General features: G+C 36.2%; 1 protein-coding gene across 3 annotated transcripts in view; it reads right to left on the bottom strand.

Moving 5' to 3' along the window:
• Window positions 1-19,042, bottom strand: part of LOC109062620 (cytoplasmic dynein 1 intermediate chain 1) — a 59,531-nt gene that overhangs the window by 28,647 nt on the left and 11,842 nt on the right. For all 3 annotated transcript variants that reach the window (XM_042776982.1, XM_042776984.1, XM_042776981.1), the window contains 4 exons: window positions 3,454-3,544; window positions 1,158-1,317; window positions 481-583; window positions 189-314 (listed from right to left, as the gene is read on the bottom strand). In XM_042776982.1, the coding sequence (XP_042632916.1) occupies window positions 189-314; window positions 481-583; window positions 1,158-1,317; window positions 3,454-3,544 (480 nt within the window). The remainder of the gene's footprint in view (window positions 1-188; window positions 315-480; window positions 584-1,157; window positions 1,318-3,453; window positions 3,545-19,042) is intronic.

Genomic DNA, 19,042 nt, shown 5'->3' with positions numbered 1-19,042 from the left:
AAAATACTATGGAAGTCTCCAGCTACCATTAACTCTTTGGTTCCCAATATTCTTCCAATTATCTTCTTTCGAATTGTGCTGAGTTAAAACTCTAACATTTTCTTGCAATTGCAATTTGCACTCCCTTAATATGTGTGACGCGGTATTTGGGTAAGTGTGTAAATTTGTGTTGTGTTAAGGGTTTTCACCTGGCAGTGGTAGATGTACTCTGGTGTGGTCTTCTTAAACTTCATATTCCACACCAAAGCCACACCGTCTGGCTCATGAGGAGCGTCTTCATTGTTGTTGTAGGAGGCCACCAAGAGCTCAGGGTACTGGAAATATGAAGAGAAGAGAGTGGAGGCAGGAGAAAGATGAGAGGGTGAGAGAACAGAGAAGAGGATGATAAAGCTGACTCAGAGACAAAGAATGGGAGGATTCTCCCTTTTAAATGAACAGGTGCTGACATATACAGGAGGTCAGAGAGGGAGGTCAGTCTACCTGAGGGGACCAGTCCAGACAGGTGATGACCCTATGCTTTGACCAGTGCTCATCATAGAACAGACGACTGAGAGAGAGACTGGAGCCACCCTGCAGATCTCTGAGAGAGAGATACTCTTATTAACACTGCCTCTGGGGTTTTAATATACACTTTACTATATACAAACTAACACCAACCATTCCTATTTTTGTTATATTAATATCACGTTCTGCAGAAAATCTGTTGACAATACACTATAAAATTATTTTAAAATGTGATAATTTTAACAGTGATATGATCATTTGTGTGATCATTTATTTTATTACAGAGCATAACACTGGAGCAACCTACATCCATTGCTTGAAAAAAATATTATATAAATATAAAATTTACCTAATATATAAATTAAATCCAGATAATTAAAGCAGTTTATATTGTGTAACTACATTCTGTGTTTTGGGTTACATTTCATGTAGATTAATTATGGATGTCAAAGTGGTCCAGTTTCTCACATAAATTTCTTTGTCAAAGTGGTCCAGTTTCTCACATAAATTTCTTTTAACTACAATCAAGTTTGCAGTAATATAACCATTAGTAACCATTTTTGACTGTTGTTAAAGGAAATTCTTAATATAGCAATAAAACATTTAAAAATAAACATGAGAAATGTATGTGTTACTTTTTATTTTTTTATATATATTTTTCCTCCAGGTCTCGTCCGCTGTAGTCAAAGAAGATGTTGGAGTCCTCAGCTAATGCTCTTTCCATCACACGAATACTGCGGTCGAAGAAGATGAGGAACTCCTCCGAGTGCAAAACCTGCTGTTTCTCTTCCTCCGTCAGCTCCCGCGGGTGGCCTGATCCACGCACAAGACAAAACACAACAAAACGAAGATGTAAACACAGCTGCCGAGTAAATAAACACAGAACAGGCCATACGTTTTAATGCACAAACACACAAAAGCACATGCCATGGCCGCAAAAAATGGGCTATGTGTTTATACCTATCACTTACATACAATAACACTAACAAACGGATTTAACCACAGACAAAATCATGGCTGTACGGCATAACGATGAACAGTAACTGTACAAACTAAACCTAAACAAACTCGGCCACATTCTTATTCCTGACTCCCAACAAGCCTTGAAGGTAGTTAAGCCAATTAGAAGGAAGATATGGGCATAAAAACGAAAAACAAGCAATAAATGAATAAGCAAATACATTAGCGAACACACAACTCTTAGTTCTTCTTTCCATAATGACAGTTTTTCTCCTCCTTTTTTGATGTTATTGCATTTCTCCATTTTCTCCCAGACTATTAGGGGCCCGTCCCTTTGATCTGAGCCCACTTGATTTGCGTGCTTTTTTTGATGACTCATAAGGAAGACAAAAGCGTGATCAAAGTCAGCGTGGAGTCAAAGCCCTCGTGTGCTTTCACAGTCTGCCTCTGTCCGCCTCTCTCTAGATATTTACCCTGTACACTTGCACAAAGAATGCACTCTCCGCACGCTTTGAAGTCCACTTGCTGGGGTCTAGTGACATTAAAGTTCTATCAGGCCTGACCCAGAATGCCGCAGCCTGATAAGCCCAGCCCCCCGCCAGCAAGAATGCCATCTGATATAGCTGCAGGGGTCACACGCGAGTGGCCACTCAACGCTCCGCTGATCCTGTTTGGTGACTTTGGGAATTTTGACATGTGGGAGACCCAAACACAAACTACTTAAGCAGGACAGGTAAGAAAAACGTGATTTGTACAGTAGTGGAAATGTTTGCATCATCGTTTTAGTGATTTGTACAGTAGTGGAAATGTTTGATAACAGCACAAGCTGTTAATCACATGGTAAATTATTAGAGACACTACGTCAAGTTAATAAACCCCTCAATGTCATGTCACTCCACCCATAGCTTATTAACCACTAACAGGATGCATTTGGCTTTGAAACATCAAAAGAAGGCGACAATAAAATCCCAGCTATGCCAACACAGAAGGAACTGCCCTTGTGGAACAGCCTCATTGAATTTTAGTCATTGTGGGTAATCTACAGATCTGTTATGGTTTCTATTGGCACTTATGGAACATGTGCGCAGAACATGCGTCTCAACGTCAGGCTTTACTGTAAAGAGACATCTCTCTCGTTGAGTCTGAAGTGAGCAGATGTTGTTCCGTGTAACATCCAACATACAGAAGTCAAATGTGCTAAATTTGTGCCAGGTGGAGGCTGTTTGTGTAGGGAACTTTTTTTTACAACCTTTGGAACACCTTCACACACACACACACACACACATTTGCCATCTAAATTAGGATATACCACAGAATATATATATTCTGACCTAATTTAGTTTTTTAAAATAATATAATATATAGCTCCAGCTGTGCCATGTTGCAGCATTAGAGTATACAAATACAAATACAATGCTTTCTGATAATATAATTAATATATTATATAATATAATATAATATAATAAATATAATATAAAATAATATAATATTAATATAATATAATATAATATAATATAATATTGGTAGTTAAGGCATGTTGCAGCATTAGGGCATAACATACTGTGCTTTCTAATAAGAAAATTTATTTTTATATTTATATATATATATATATATATATATATATCTATATATATATATATATATATATATATAATGAAATATTACTTGTAATGTTTTTATTATTATGAACAAAACATTTTTAATTTAAAGGTAAGTATAAAAAAAAATAATCAAACCCTTTCTCTACAATAATTTTTTGATTATTTATATTACAAAAGTTATGTTTAAACAATTTTCATATATTATATGAAATGTGAATGAATTAATTAATATAATTAATAAATATTGCTGTTGTTATTATTATTAAAAAACATTTTATTTATGTAAGTATCATTTCTGTCTTTGAGGACATCCCTGAATATCCTCAAAGGGAGGTTTCATAAGATTTAGCTAAGCGAACTAAGCAAACACACTCACACCCACTCTTACCTTCCTTTGTGTCCTTGCTTTCTTCCTCCTCCTGCAGGTCATTTTCTGGGCCAGTTTTCGGTTCTGTGACCTCTTCTTCCTCCTCTTCATCCTGAAAGGACACACAAAAGATCATGTTGAGTTTCTGTTCTATGACACCTGCCAAACTTCACTGCCTCCCTGTGACCCACCCTGAGACCCAGACTCTTCCATAATAATAGCTTACAGATCTTCTGTACCTAACATACTGACTCATTTCACAATCAGACTCTTTACTAATCAGACGCTCAAACTCAATGCTTGTTTTGGATCAACACGGCCTGTTGTTTTTTCGGTTCAATGTGGATTTGCACAGCTGCATTTTCACAACCGTGAGCTCTAGAGAAACAACACACCCAGTTAAAAGAAACTTCCTTCAGGACCCAAAGAACATATGTTCTACACGTGTGCATGCGTTTGTGTGAGTTTATGAATCCAGAGGTCCGCTCGTGAAGAGAGGCACAGATACCCCACGGGAAGCGGGTGTGTGGCGTGGCCTCTTTCTGCACTCGATCAACCCCCCCAAATGTCTGCCCTGGGGCCCCCAAGGCCCTGAAGACTCACCCCTAAATTAACCTAGTCACCTCAGTCAAAGACCCAGCCTTGCACTATCCACTTTAAGCCACCTGCTACGCCGTCCAAAGCACTGGGCATGTGTTCCTAGCCCTCTCCATTACCCTGTCCCATGCCTGCAGATGGCGAGAATGATGACGCTTAACACCCTCACAGGCACCTGTAGACGGGGCACACACACAGTCACGCTAGCATACACACAGAGCTCTGTGGGATTGTTTTCTTGTTGAACCCCAGTGGCAGAGGTTAATTATCCGGGGTCGGGCTGACAGTGGGTGCCCAGTCTGCAGAAGGAAGTGATCCCATCGTGCCAGACGTGTTACGGCTGACTCTCTTAACACCAGTGTATTTGTGTTCACACCAGTCAAGGAGGAGGCAAGGGCCTGGAGGCACGCTTAACAATGATTTAAGCTTTGCAAGAATGCAGTCGCTTACATTGTTGTGAATTAAGCTATAGTATGACAGATTTGCCGCCTTTATTGGGGTTTAATCTCAAACAATAATGTTTTTCCCTATATTTATCTCTATCCAATAGGGCTTAAAAATAGGGCTCTGGAAGGAAAATTTTCATTTTTTTAAGCCACTTACAGTACAGTACCATTGAAAAGTTTGGGGTCAGTAAGATTTTTTTTTTTTTTTTACTTATCCTTTTATACTTTTATTCAACAAGGATGCATTAAATTGACCAAAAGTGACCGTAAAGACTTTTAAAATGCTACCAAATATTTCGATTTCAAATAAATGCTGCTCTTTTGAACTTTCTATTTATCAAAGAATCCTGAAAAACTCAGTTACTGTTGCTAACTCAAAAAATGCTACCAAATATTTTGATTTCAAATAAATGCTGCTTTTTTGAACTTCTAAAAATTGGATATTTTTTGTAAACGTTGGCCTTTCAAAACTAGCTGATGAACAACAGCCAAAGAATAACGCGTCTAAAAAGAAATATCGTTATCTTTATAGTTATCTTTATAGTTTTGCTTATTGGTGTGTAACTTTTCTTTTTAATGTATGGGTTTGATGTAGAGGTGATTTCTAAAACAAACGAAGGTGTACTTCCCTTCTTCAAGCCTTGTTTTTATTTGCTTAAAACTGAATATGACGTCAAGTAAAAGTACATTTATTCACTTTGGTTTGAATCAAATGTGCATAGAGTATACTCTATGTTGAATTCATAATAATGAATGTTTTGTGTTAATACAGTATGTACACTTTGAGAGTTAAATCCATGGTAAATGAGCGTGAGCACAGAGACAATTGATTCCCCAGAGGTTAAATGTGGATCACTGATGTGAGCTGTGTCTGGCAAATGTGGTTTAGCTGCTGAATAAGACTGAGCTTCTGAGCCAGAGACCAGCGGGGAATAGAGGAGTCCTTAGACCCAGACAGGCAGCCAGCCAGCCCAGACCGACCACACCAACATGAACTGCTCTGGCCCACCCCAAGATGAAGAAAGAGCCCTGCCATTCATTTTGAGTTTGTTCCTTTTCTCTGGGGCCTGACAGAAAATAGCACAGGCAGAGAACGGGACACCTCTTGCATACCAGAAGACCCACATGCTAGACACACTATGTCAGAAGGTTTTGGATCGGGATGTCCAAGTCTGGAGGAGGATGTGACCTGATATGACCAGGTCTAGAGGAAAGTCATTTGCAAGAAGCCACGTTGACCACACAGACGGGGGATAAAGCAACAACAACCCTGATTCATGGTTGTGGTCAAAAGGTTAGCAAAAAACGTTCAAGAGGTTTGCAATATATCCGCAGATCCCTGTGGCTTTTTGGCCAAAGCATGTTTTCGTGACACCCCTTATCGCTCTGAAAAACATCAGCACTGTGGGCCAAAATTCAGTTAGGGAACTTTCAAGCCAATTTGGAAATTAAAAAATGCCCTTTAATCCATTTATAATGCATCTGACCTTCCTATCCCAGTCAGAATGTTTATTTGCACTTCCCATGAGGTGACAGCAACCAACATGTCATCAAGGAATCGGTTAGAAGTCTTGAAAGTGAAGAAGAGATGGATAAACGAGACAACTTTAACATACTCTACCCTGGTGCTTAATACGAGTTCACTCAGTGGGAAGGAACATTATGAACCATCCACCCTGCTCGCCAGGTTGATGAAACTGTGGACTTGCCCTGCAAGGTATTGACATCCCCCCATCTTACCTGCCTTCAATCTCTTCTCGGTTTCCTCAAGCTGCTCAAGCAATTCAAATCCGCTGCTTGTCAAGCTGCTAGTCGTAATGACCAACACAGCAGCAGCACTCAATCAAAATAGGACTTCCATCCTTAAAACCACAAGCTTATCTCAGGGTGTAGGACTCATGACACCTGAGCTAATTAACTGCTTAATTAGGTAACATAAATCGCTATTTGCGCAATGGCTGGGTGCAGGGTATGTGAAAGATTAGTTCTGGTTATCACATATTAGAGTAGCGGTGGCAACACTTGATTTGTTTGATTGTGAAATCAAATGCCTCTGAATGTGGTAAGGAGGATCTTAGCACTTCCCGCTCTAAAGACACTGCACGCGATATACCAGGCACAAATGGTTCACAGATGGACGTGGTCATGGAAACATCAGTGCTGAAGGAGAATTACAGTGCACTTGTCAGGCTCACACTTCCATACAGTTTTTATGATGTTAAAGCATCATAAAATGGTTTACTTGAGATCAGTAATCTTACTAGACCAGCAGTTCTGAAGGCCCCCTAAAAACTATATTAACTGAACTATAACTACAATATATATATATATATATATATATATATATATATATATATATATATATATATATATCTAGGGAGGGTCTGTGTTGTACCAAATACCTTCCACTTCTTAATTATAGACTTCACTGTGCTTCTAGACATTGATCAAGTTTTATTTTTTTTTTTTTTTTTGTATCTCCTGACTTGTGGCTGTCCACAACTTTATCCGGGAGATCTTTTGATGAGTGCCCTTATAGTTGATTGTTTGCTTCAGTTGCACTACCAAGGACTGAAATGCTCTAGAAAAGCTCTTTTCATGCTGAGCTGATCAAAATGATCACAGGTGATCACAGTTGAAAGTCAAATAGCTTTGTGTGCCTTGAGAAGGTGATTAGCTACACCTGATTGAGTTTACAAGTCATTTTTAGGAGGAGAGTGATACATTTTCCAACTCAGTGATTTTTATTTTATTTTTTTCTGATATGTTGGTGTTATATCCTTTACTTGGATGTTATAAGAAGCACTAAATACAGTCCGTAAATACAGCTGGTTAAAACAATGGTTGTAAGTATTAATTTCAGTCTTCATTTCAGGATGATATGATTATTTTTATGATTGTTTTTTATTTTCTATACCCACTGTAAGTTAATTATATTCATTGAGGAACAAAAATGATTTCATTACACTTCACATTTGATTTTTTAAAACATTTTAAACAAAAACCCTTTGAAGTTTGCTAAGGCCCCCTAGTGGGCCCTAGCCCTCTGGTTGAGAACTACTGTCCTAGACTTGAAGAGAAATGTTTTTAATTCAATTCAAATACATTTATGTAGCACTTTTAATACGTGTTTTAATATTGTGAAATAATAAAATATTTATTTTTTAAATCTTATGATTTCTGTCTAAAAACAGTAATATGAAAATTATATGCTAAAATATATTTCATGTGAATGAAGTTAACATGTTAACAAACCATAAAATATAATAAGCTATAATAAAAATTATTTTATTAAAATGATCGCCACACAGAAGAGTTCTGAGCACGTTTACAACAGGCACATATAAAAGATTATGGTGGTGAAAAAATGCCGTCAAAAGCGAGATAAGATGCCATCGATTAAATGGAAGTAGGATGCGACTCAGTCTTTCATCCAGCATTTTATTGGACCAAGCTGCACTGCTCCAGGCCTCTGGATTGGGATATGGAGCTGATTAGACAATCAAAAAATCCCCTCATCTGACAAGTGGGGATTTTTTCTGTCAGTGAGGGGGCGGAGGGTGTTTGTTTTCCTCAGGGCCTCTGAAACACAGAGAGAAATTGAACTGAAGGGCCAAGGGTATTTCCATATGGGGCATGAGACACATAGGGAGTCAACCCTACTGCTCACCATATTTACACACTGACACGCAAGTATATAAGACACACTTTCAGGCCTGCATGCATGTGTCTTGCTTTTTTAAGAAGAACTACATATTACAGACATACCAAAATTAGGCTTCAGAAGTTGGGTGTCAACAGCCTGCAGACCACAACAGAGGCAGAGCACTGAGGAGGCAGCAACAGGAACATGAAAGAGGCCTGTAATGTGGAACTGGCAAGACAAACTGAGCATGAGACAAACACTATCAATCTACTGCACTCCTGAATGGCACATCAGCCAGAAAAACGTCCTTCGAGTCACATAATGGACCTCAGTCAGGGCAGATTGAATATGACACAAATGAGAATGAGGCGGTGAAGCTTTGAGTCCCTTTGATAGGTGTACTATAACTTTGCATAAACCTGCTGGGAAAAAAAAAAAAACAGTACATGTGAATTAGCAGGGGCGAATTAGAGGGTTTAAGTTGGTATATCTGATCACCTAGACTGACAATTTGCACTGGTCAGGTACAAAACCCCTCTAAAACTAGCAAACATACTTAAAATGGTTTTATTTCACATTATTTTTCAAAACCCATCTTTTCTGGAATTTCTGTCCATCAGAAATAAAGTCAGAAACAGAAATCTCATTAATTGGATTGAAGTTGCCTGACAGCCAAACATGTTATTCAAATCATCCTACAAGTGGCTTGCTGTCTCTGTATACTGTATTAAGCTGATTCAGAAGAAAATATTATAATCTTCACAAAATTAAACACTTCATCTTTAGTAACTAACTATGCCTGGTGCTAGCAATACAAAGGCCATGAGTTCAATTCCTTAGTGAAATACAAAACTGATAAAATATACTGAATGCATTTTCTGTGACATGCATAAACATAAATGTAACAAATTCAATCTAAAAATGTTAATATTAAAACAGCAACAGTAAAACAATTCACATCAAACTGGACTAAGCCATGATGATAGATTCCGCACACGCTGCAGTCTGCAAACTGTGACCCATCCAGCCAACAAAAGCTCTTCTCTTTCCTTTTCCCGTCTGTCTCACTCAGACACACACAGAGAGAACCAGACTGTCTTGTTTAATCAGATGGGGAAAAAAGCTGTGGAGAGAGTACTTGTACTCCTGGCTACTTGCTCATCAAACACACAGAGCACAGGCCAGAGTGGAGTCAGGTCCTTGAGCTGACACTCTTCAGGGCCTCCTGCAGCTGTGTGAAAGCCCATGGATGTGGATACAGTGTTTGCATTTCATAACTACAAACCACACGGATGGGCGACAAACCAACAATACTGCTTCCACGCCTTCAGCTACAATTCAGAAAGAAAAAATAGAATTATTTAAAGTCCAAATAAAACTGCAAAAGTAAAGTCATAACATCTCTTATCCCCGGTACTCTTTAAGGGTCAATTTTTTCGAAATTGAGATTTATACATAATCTGAAAGCTGAATAAATAAGCTTTGCATTGATGTATGGTTTGTTAGGAAAGGTTAATATTTGGCCCAGATACAACTATTGGAAAATCTGGAATCTGAGGGTGCAAAAAAAAAATCTGAATATTGAAAAAAAAATCACCTTAAAAGTTGTCCAAATAAAGTTCTTAGCAGTGCATATTACAAATCAAAAATTAGGTTTTAGTATTTTTTTTTGATATATTTATAAAATATCTTCATGGAACATGACCTTTACTTAATATCCTAATGATTTTTGGCATAAAAGAAAAATCAATAATTTTGACCCATACAATGATTTTTTGGCTATTGCTACAAATATACCCCAGTGACTTAAGACTGGTTTTGTGCTCCAGGTTCACACATACACACACACACACTATATATATATATATATATATATATCTATATATATATATATATATATATATATATATATATATATATATATATATATATATATATATATATATACAATTTAAAAAGTTTTTAAATATGTAATTATTTAATTATTTATTTAAAAATATAAATACTATAAAATGTGTGTATATAATATTTAAAAAAATCAATATTTAATTATTTATTTACATCTCTCTCTATAAATACATACATACATAACATCAAATTTATATTGCTTGTATATTTTTTCTATAAACATTGCATTGCATTTTTTTTCTGAACATTCTCTACTATAACATGCTTTATTGTGACCACACTATACTATAATTTTTACCTCATTTACACCTTATTATCATTTATTTATGTGCTAAATTATTAATTGCACTGCTATAAAGTTGTTGTATTCAATTGGTTCTGTACATGTGCTATGTAAAAACTTTGAATATAATCTAATAATAATGACTAAAACATCAGAGAAAAATAGATGAATGACTCAATAGCTCGATGACAAATGGTAGAGAAAACGCTAAAATGTACTGAATGCAGCTCATCAAACCATACACATAAATCATAACAACCCTTATCTTTCTTCTCCCCTTCTGAAGCCCATTCTGAGGCTCTTCAAAGTTTGCTGTTGTGGCTAATAATGCTTTGACTCCTTACTGGAAAAGCAACTTCACATTTGGGCACGGCCTTTTGTTGGTCTCCCTCATCATTCTCATTTGTCATCATTATGACATCATCATGACAAACGGCTGAGATTGATCATAAAGTCCTTTTTAGAGTACCGCTATCTTCTAGCTCAAGGCCACGCATCACAGACCTGCCTTCCCCTCAGAGACTGAGACAGCACTCTGGGGTCTGGAAATGTTCAAAGTCGGGCGAGATAAAGAAAGCCAACACTTTGAACAGATATCTTCTCTAAAGCGCTGCTAACGTGCACAGGAAATGTTTTAGATTTGAGATTTTCAAGTCTTGTCAGATTGGACTGAATATTTAAAATAATGTGTTGGGGAAGTTACCACCTTCTTACATTTCTTACAGTTTCTGAGATTGTATTTTACTATTGTATAATAATTCCAACTATTATAATGGAACTTCATTTTATTTAATCTATTCTATATGTAATTTCAAGAGTAATTTAAAAAAACGCTGTCTATTGAAATGATTCACATTTTACTTTATTTATTACCATTAAATACAGTACAATTTGAATACCATTTGGCATTTGGTCCTGTTTTTATCTAATTGCAACATCCCCTCTAATACCAACAATTAATTTTGACATCCAAATCAAAAAAGAGGGTAAATGTAACAGTATCTCAATGCAAAAATAATGTGTTAATGTGTAAATAATTCTAATTGTACAAAAAAAAATTCAAGAGTAATTACAAAATATATATTTCTATTGAAAATAAACATTTTACCTGATTTATTGACAGTCCTTTGACAGTAAGACAATATTAAAATACATACTACTGTACATATTTTAGATTAAACTTCGGTCTTATTTAAACAGTTACTCCATTTTTATATGTTATTGGACAAAATCACTTCAAGATAAATGTAAATACCATAATTTCTACTGAAATGATTTTTACTTGATTTGTTGGACACTTTACTTGACTTGTTGGAAATCCTTTGATAGTAAAACAATATTAAAGTACATACAGTACTATTCTACATACTGTATTTTAGATTCAACTATTTAAACTTTTATTTTACCTAGTGTACAATTCAAATCGAGAAGTAGTAAATGGCTATTAACTAGGAGATGCACTCTACTCACTAATCAGACCAGAACACAACACATAGCTCATTGTTAAAACAAAAAACATTTCAAACCACAAATTCAAACAATGAGAAAGAAACTGTGTTATTTTAGACAGACACAGACAGGGTTCCATTATCCATCTGACCAAACTAAATGAACTAGTCTGGCTACAGCTGATTGCCTAATTCTATATTTTTTAACAAAACAATAAATCCGTTGAATAGCTTCCATTTCTTTTATTCAACCTCTAAGCCCTACAAGTCAAAGTAATTACACTCTGCAACAATGCTGAATATAAAACTGCTCTATTACCTCTCAAAATCTCCAAGTTTTTAGTTTGCATAAAAATCCTTGACAATTAAATTCTATATGTGACGTGAAATGAATCCCTTACAGCATCTCAGACTGACATTAATCACAAACTCTAATGAAAATGATTAGTTCCTCCTTTCACTGAGCGTCTACTGTTCCAGATCCCATATTCCTGACCTACCAAGACTCTGGTCTGGTAATGAACCTACATTATGCAACTGGTCTCTGGCCCGCAAATGTGGTGCCAGTGAAGCTGGCCTGCTCCCAGAACCACATCTTTAAAGGAGTCATCATGCCACGCCATGCACAGACTGGCCACAGAGCATGATTAAACCTCATGACTTCAAACTTTCCAAACCCTAGCCTGTCAAAATGAGCAGCTCAACTCAGGCAATGAGCTAAGCTCACTTTTCAACAAGTCACAAAAGAGAGATGGCATATTGGCTAAAATTCCTTGATTTTAAGATTTATTTAAGTGCTTAGTGAAATATGTTTTAAAGAAGTCATGTTTTATCAGAAATAAGAAATTTATCACTAAAACTTGGTGATAAAATAAACTGATTTCAATAGTTCAGCAGTGAAATGCACTATTCCAGTTCTTACGTTTATAATACACGAGAAATAGCCCGGAATTCAATTATTTAATAAACTATATCATGGAATTTTTTAAGTACACAATTCATGTCTTTTCAAAGCAGCAGAAGTCTGAATGCTGCTGCAGTTTCTATGACGTTGATGTGCTAAGAGTGCCCCCTAATGTCCCCTGTAGTACATAACCAAAACAACTCATTCAATCAGCACATAAAAATATTACTTTTCTTTATTTATTAAATATATTTGCTTTTTATGTAAGATTATTTTATATTACCTTTTTATATCAGTTATTGCATAAAACTGCATTAATATATATATATATATATATATATATATGTATATATATATATATGTATATATATATATATGTATATATATATATATATATATATATATATATATATATATATAATATATATATATATATATATATATATATATATATATATATATATATATATATAGCTATACAGCAATATTGTAATATAATATATAGCTATATAGCAATAGCTAAAATCATTAAAAATGTCCCTGCTTAATCAGAGACACCTTAGGTACCAAAGATAAGCAAGGGTCTTGTCGGTAAATATGAAAAGTAATTAATAGTAGAACAAAATAAAATAGCATAAAATAATAATAAGTGTAAGAAACAATAGACACATACATACATATACATGAGTAGTAACAATATATACACATATACAGTATGTGTGTGTGTATGTATATATATTAGGGCTGTCAAATGATTAATCACGATTAATCACATCCAAAATAAAAGTTTTGTTTACATAATATATGTGTGTATACTGTGTATATTTATTATGTATATATAAATACACACACATGCATGTATATATTTAAGAAGAATATGTTATGTTTATATATTAAAATATATTTATATATAATATAAAATATAAGAATATAAATATATAAATGTATATACATGTAAATATTTTCTAAATATATAATTTATGTGTGTGTATTTATATATACATAATAAATATACCCTGTACGCATACATATATTATGTAAACAAAACTTTTATTTTGGATGTGATTAATCGTGATTAATCATTTGACAGCCCTAATATATATATATATATATATATATATATATATATATATGTGTGTGTGTGTGTGGTATACAGTATATATTGTTTGCCTATATATACGTGTCTCTAATATATATGTGTGTGTGTGTGTGTGTGTGTGTGTGTGTGTGTGTGTGTGTGTGTGTATATACACACACGCACACACACATTTTTTTGATCCAGAACTGAAATACTTAATAGAAACCCTCTGTAGCAGCAATCCTACGACCACCCAGACCTGTACACCGCCTCACCTGACTTTACAACAATCTTAGAAGTTCCTGGGGAAGATGGGACTTTCAACTTTTGTGTGCTACATGGAAAAAGTTGAACTGTTCAGAGGGATGAAACAGTATCCCATCTGATGTTCAACACACATCAGATGGCAAATATTATTATAGTGGCTCTGTGGACAGGGGCCATTTTTTGGCTGAGATGGTTTCATTTATCTTACTATGTGGCGGTAAGAAAGGAAAATTGTAATCATCTGGGTCCAGATTGGCAAGGTCCACCTACTGTGAAAGACATTGTATTGTCTGATATCAGATTTTTTTTTTTGACTGGCATCCCGCCTCGATCCAAACCATTGGGGATTCAGGCCTATTTGGGCTTGAAACCAGAGTCAGATGATTTCGATGAATTCAAAGTCTAGGCATTTCAGCACAGAGCAAAGGGAGAAAAGACAGACATCCCCTCTAATGCCAACAATTAATTCTGACATTGCAGATCAAAAGAGGGTAAATGTAACAGTATCTAAATACGACATGACTCTCCCTGGGACGGAGATTGAAGAAAATAGCAACCACTGTTGTATGAAAGCGAATTTTGGCTAGCCTTTAGTTTTGTGAACACTGACACCCTCAGCTTTTCTCTTGTATAAAAGAGCTGAAACAACACGCCAGCATGAAGCGCTTCCATATGTGACCCATACACCCTGCCAAACCCACACAGAGGGCGAGCTGGTCCCGAATGGCAAGGCTATGGGCAAAAGCCTTGACCACAATCATCTGAAAACTGCTGTTTATAAGACACCAACTGCAACACACTCTCAACAAGGCAAAACTGTTTGTCAAGGTGATATTAAATACATGTGCCAGAAACAAAAGATTTTTAAATGGTTTAAGTAGGCCTCCTTCAAGCATCATTCACAGCAAATATAACTTGTGCCGCTCTTGAGAATGACCTGGGTCATCAAACATTATGATTATTCCGACGCTTGAGATATTCAGTGGTCAAACACTGACCTGAAAACTCAATGAATTAATTGAGTCAATATGTTTGGCTGGGATCAATTGACATTTACTGTTGTTTTCAACCGCTTGGTTATGGTGGTCTCTGCAAAGTCCCTGTAATGTCTTTCAGATTAGCAGTTAGTTAGAACTCCGTTTGCCTGCAATTAGGAACCATTACAGGACCACCACAAGTTTACCAAAAAAGTGACTGTAAAAAAGTGAATCACCACTTCCCACTGGAGACCCCCAGAGCTAATGGCCCTGAAAAATTCCAGAAAAGAAGCCCACTCACTCACACACACACACAAAAGTCATGCACACGTTAAATAAAGAAAGAGAGATTGTGAGAAACAAAGAACCACATCATTTCCATGACCTTCTGCACTGTTCAACTTCCTTGAGATGGTTTCCAGGACAGGGGTGACCAAGCGCAGTACAGAAATGACAAAATTCAGTATCATGACGGTTGCAATAAAGTTCTATGGTTTTTAACCAACCTTGGGTCTCACTATATTGAACAAGGGTGAAATACTAGGGACTTTTTTAGTTAAACAATTCTTATCGGCTGATGGTAATTAGCGGCAGAGCCTGCTAAAGCCGTCTAAGTATTATGGCTTACCCGTAGATTCAAACTCTGCTGATCTGGACCACATTTCATTGATAGGTCCACTTGGTCCATCAGAAAAAGTTGAAGACTATGTTTCAGAAGGCCTGCTCTTAAAGCATTAATGTAGGTTATCAAAAGAATAGTTGACCTAAAAATTCTCCTAAAATAAAACAGTTGGAAAGTTAATTTTTTTTTCAAATTACACTTTTTTTTTAATACCACTATTATTATTATTATTATTATTCCGTTATTTATTACTATAAAACTATGTGAATATATATTTTTAGTTCCGTGTTGTCATCTAATATAGAGTAATTAAATTAAATACCGAATAATTTAATTTTCTAAAACATAAATTAATGACAGTAAGTTACTTTATTTTGAACCACATATTACTGATAAATTACTCGTAGTTCAACGAGGGAGTCAGTTTATAGCTCAGTAGCATTAAACGATTCATTGATTCAAATTGTTTAGTTCCAAGCGAGTGTGAAAGGTTGTATTCGGTTTAGGGAATTAAATGAAAAAAAAAAAAAACAGTTAAAAACAACTGATTCATAAGAGTCATTTGCGTACAAACTGAGCATCATGGCTCGCAGTGTTCTTGTTGTTGTAGGAAACACTGGCGAACACTTTAACAAGATGATGTCTGATGAAACTGCAAATGAATGCACAAAAATTACTACATTTTTAAATTAATTTTTTCTATGTTTATTGTGTGGAAATTTGGAGCCCTGAGAAAGGTTAAGAATGAGCAAACGATGACAGAATTTAAATTTTTAGGTGAAAAATTCCTTTGTTTCAAAAAACTGTTTCACCTCAGAACAGAGAGAAGATCTAATGTGTTCACTCACAAACTGTGAAAGCCAACCGCTCCAATCAAGGATGCCAAATTTTCAGGGGTCACTTTCTCTAAAAATGCACTGTGTGAAATTGGATGGGCAAGAGGAAAGTATATAACTGGGGAGCTGTCTTTCCCAGAGTGCACTGTCCAGTGGATGAGCCATGCCTTTGCAATGTTATCCACTCCCAGCAGTCTTTCATACAAGCCAGTTCTTTCATACAAATTATGTTGCTAAGAGCCAACTGGAGCCTTGAATATGGCGCTCAGTGATTGGTGGGTAATTTGATTGAGTGAAGAACAATGTACACTTAGCAGAGACAGATCCCCGACCAACCAACACACAAGAACCTGGACGCATATCACACTACCCATATTCATCAGAGCAAAGCTGAGACGGAAGCAAACAGTTCATTGAATTCAATTTGCCTAAACAGAGTCACACACATTTAGATTGATGTGAGACAAACTACGGCTAGAGAGAATAGGCTTCTCAGCGGGGTTAAGAGTTCAGATGGGTCACAACCCCTGACTGACCAGTACCGCTGAGTCATGACTTCATGCTACACACATTCAGTGCTGTTGCTTCACAATAATGTCATTTTAAGGTCTTTTACCTCTGATGGTGAGATCTGGAAGGCTTTTATACCACAAATGACCCACTGGCTAACAGGTTTGGCGTTCATTTCTGCCAACTTTTCCCAGACCACCAGCGGAAACCTTTCTGAAACCGTATCTGTCATGGGATCTGATACTGCTGGAAGCACAAGGGCTGAAGCTGCACATGACTAAACCTGCAACGAGGGCTAAATTGGGGTAAACAAAACAGCTGACGAACACAATACACATGGCCAAGAACCTTTTGGATCCATTAAGGAATTCTTCGCCTGAGTGTGTTAAGCCAAAGGCATCAGATATTAGCCAAAGAAAAACCCTGTACTTCAGTGAAAACAAGACCTTCTGACCTTGTGTACAAGAGAATCTGCATTATTAGTGTCACAAATTTGACTGATTAGTGACCTAGATGTAGCATAGAATCTTAAACATTCTTATTTCTTCTCACGTCTTCTCAAGTTTGGGGTCAGTAATATGTGTGTGTTTGTTTGTTTTTGTTTATTTTGTGTAAGTTGTATGTGTAGTCTCAAAACATTCTATTTCAAATAAATGCTTTTCTTTTGAACTTACTATTCATCAAAAAAATCCTGTAAAAAAAATGCATCACGGTTTACACAAACATATTAAGCAGCACAACTGTCAACAAAATAATAAGAAATGTTTAGAATATTAGAGTGATTTCTGAAAGATCATGTGACATGGAAGACTGGAGTAATTGCTGCTGAAAATTCAGCTGTGCCATGAAAAATACATAAAATAGAATAAAATAGAAAACAGAAAAACACAAAATATAAAACACATACTTTAAATTTGATTAATATTTCACAATTAATTATTTTTTCACACTTTTCGTCAAATAAATGCAGTCTTGGTGAGCATAAAATCTTACTGACCCCAAACTTTTTAACAGAGGCGTCTGAATGGAAAAGGATCCTCAAGGCTACAGGAATTGTATTGATTAGTTAGTGTTATAAACAACGCATGTTAAAATACTTTTACAATTTTAAGGTTTATTGTATGAGCACACACATGAAAAGACTACTGCCTTATACAATGAGGCATTAAATAAGGGTTACAGATAAAAATGTTAAAATGTTGAGATAAACATTAAATAGATTAATAAATGCTGCATAAGTATTGTTAATTGTTAACTCATGTTAACTAATGTTAACAAATGAAACCTTACTGTAAAGTGTTACCAGTAATTCTTTTAGGAGACATTTAACCAAACATATATTTAGCCATTGTACTGTAAGTAGAGGGCATATTGGAAAGTGCTCAGGTTCATTTGACCTTAATCAAACTACATGCTGGCTGCTGCTGGTTCAAGGGTCTCTGCAGGCACTGCTGGCTTTCATGACAGTGTTATAGTGCAGTCTAGGGGGGCTAACACCTGGGCGGTTTCTGCATCCCCCAACTCAGGGAAAAAAAAGAGAGAGAGAGAGAGGGTCAGAGAGGAAAAAGAAAGAAAGGGAAAAAAGGCATCTGTTTAGTTTCACCAATCAATGGACGAAACCTCTGCACCGGCCTGAACAAACACAGAAAGCAAGCTGTAGCAGGTGGTGGAAAGACCTATTAATACTTCCTCTCTTTCTCATGTGAGAGGTCTTGCAGGGGCAGGGTCTCCCCTGGACAGACAACCTGTACCTACAGACAGCTGTGAGCTCAACCTGCCGAGAGGAAAAAACAAATAAACTGTACAGAGTGCGATTGCTAAGGGCAACGGCCAATCAAAGGCTTGTCAGCGGTTGCACTTGCTGAATAAATGACCTGCCTTGACAGGAAATTCCACCAGCAATTTGAATTCTGATCAGGCTTCAAGGAAGTGGAAAGAATAAAAACACATCAGTTATAATGACAGGAAGTCTCCAATCACATGGCAAGCAGCTGTTGCCAGCGTTGGGATCAAGGAGCCATGAGATTCTGGTGTGAAATGCAGATGGAAAAAAGAAGATGAGATGGAGAGCAGCGAGGTAAAGTCTGT

The sequence above is a fragment of the Cyprinus carpio genome, chromosome A19 (assembly GCF_018340385.1).
Source record: "Cyprinus carpio isolate SPL01 chromosome A19, ASM1834038v1, whole genome shotgun sequence".
NCBI classification, from domain to species: Eukaryota; Metazoa; Chordata; class Actinopteri; order Cypriniformes; family Cyprinidae; genus Cyprinus; species Cyprinus carpio.
This window is presented reverse-complemented; position numbering and strand designations above follow the sequence as displayed.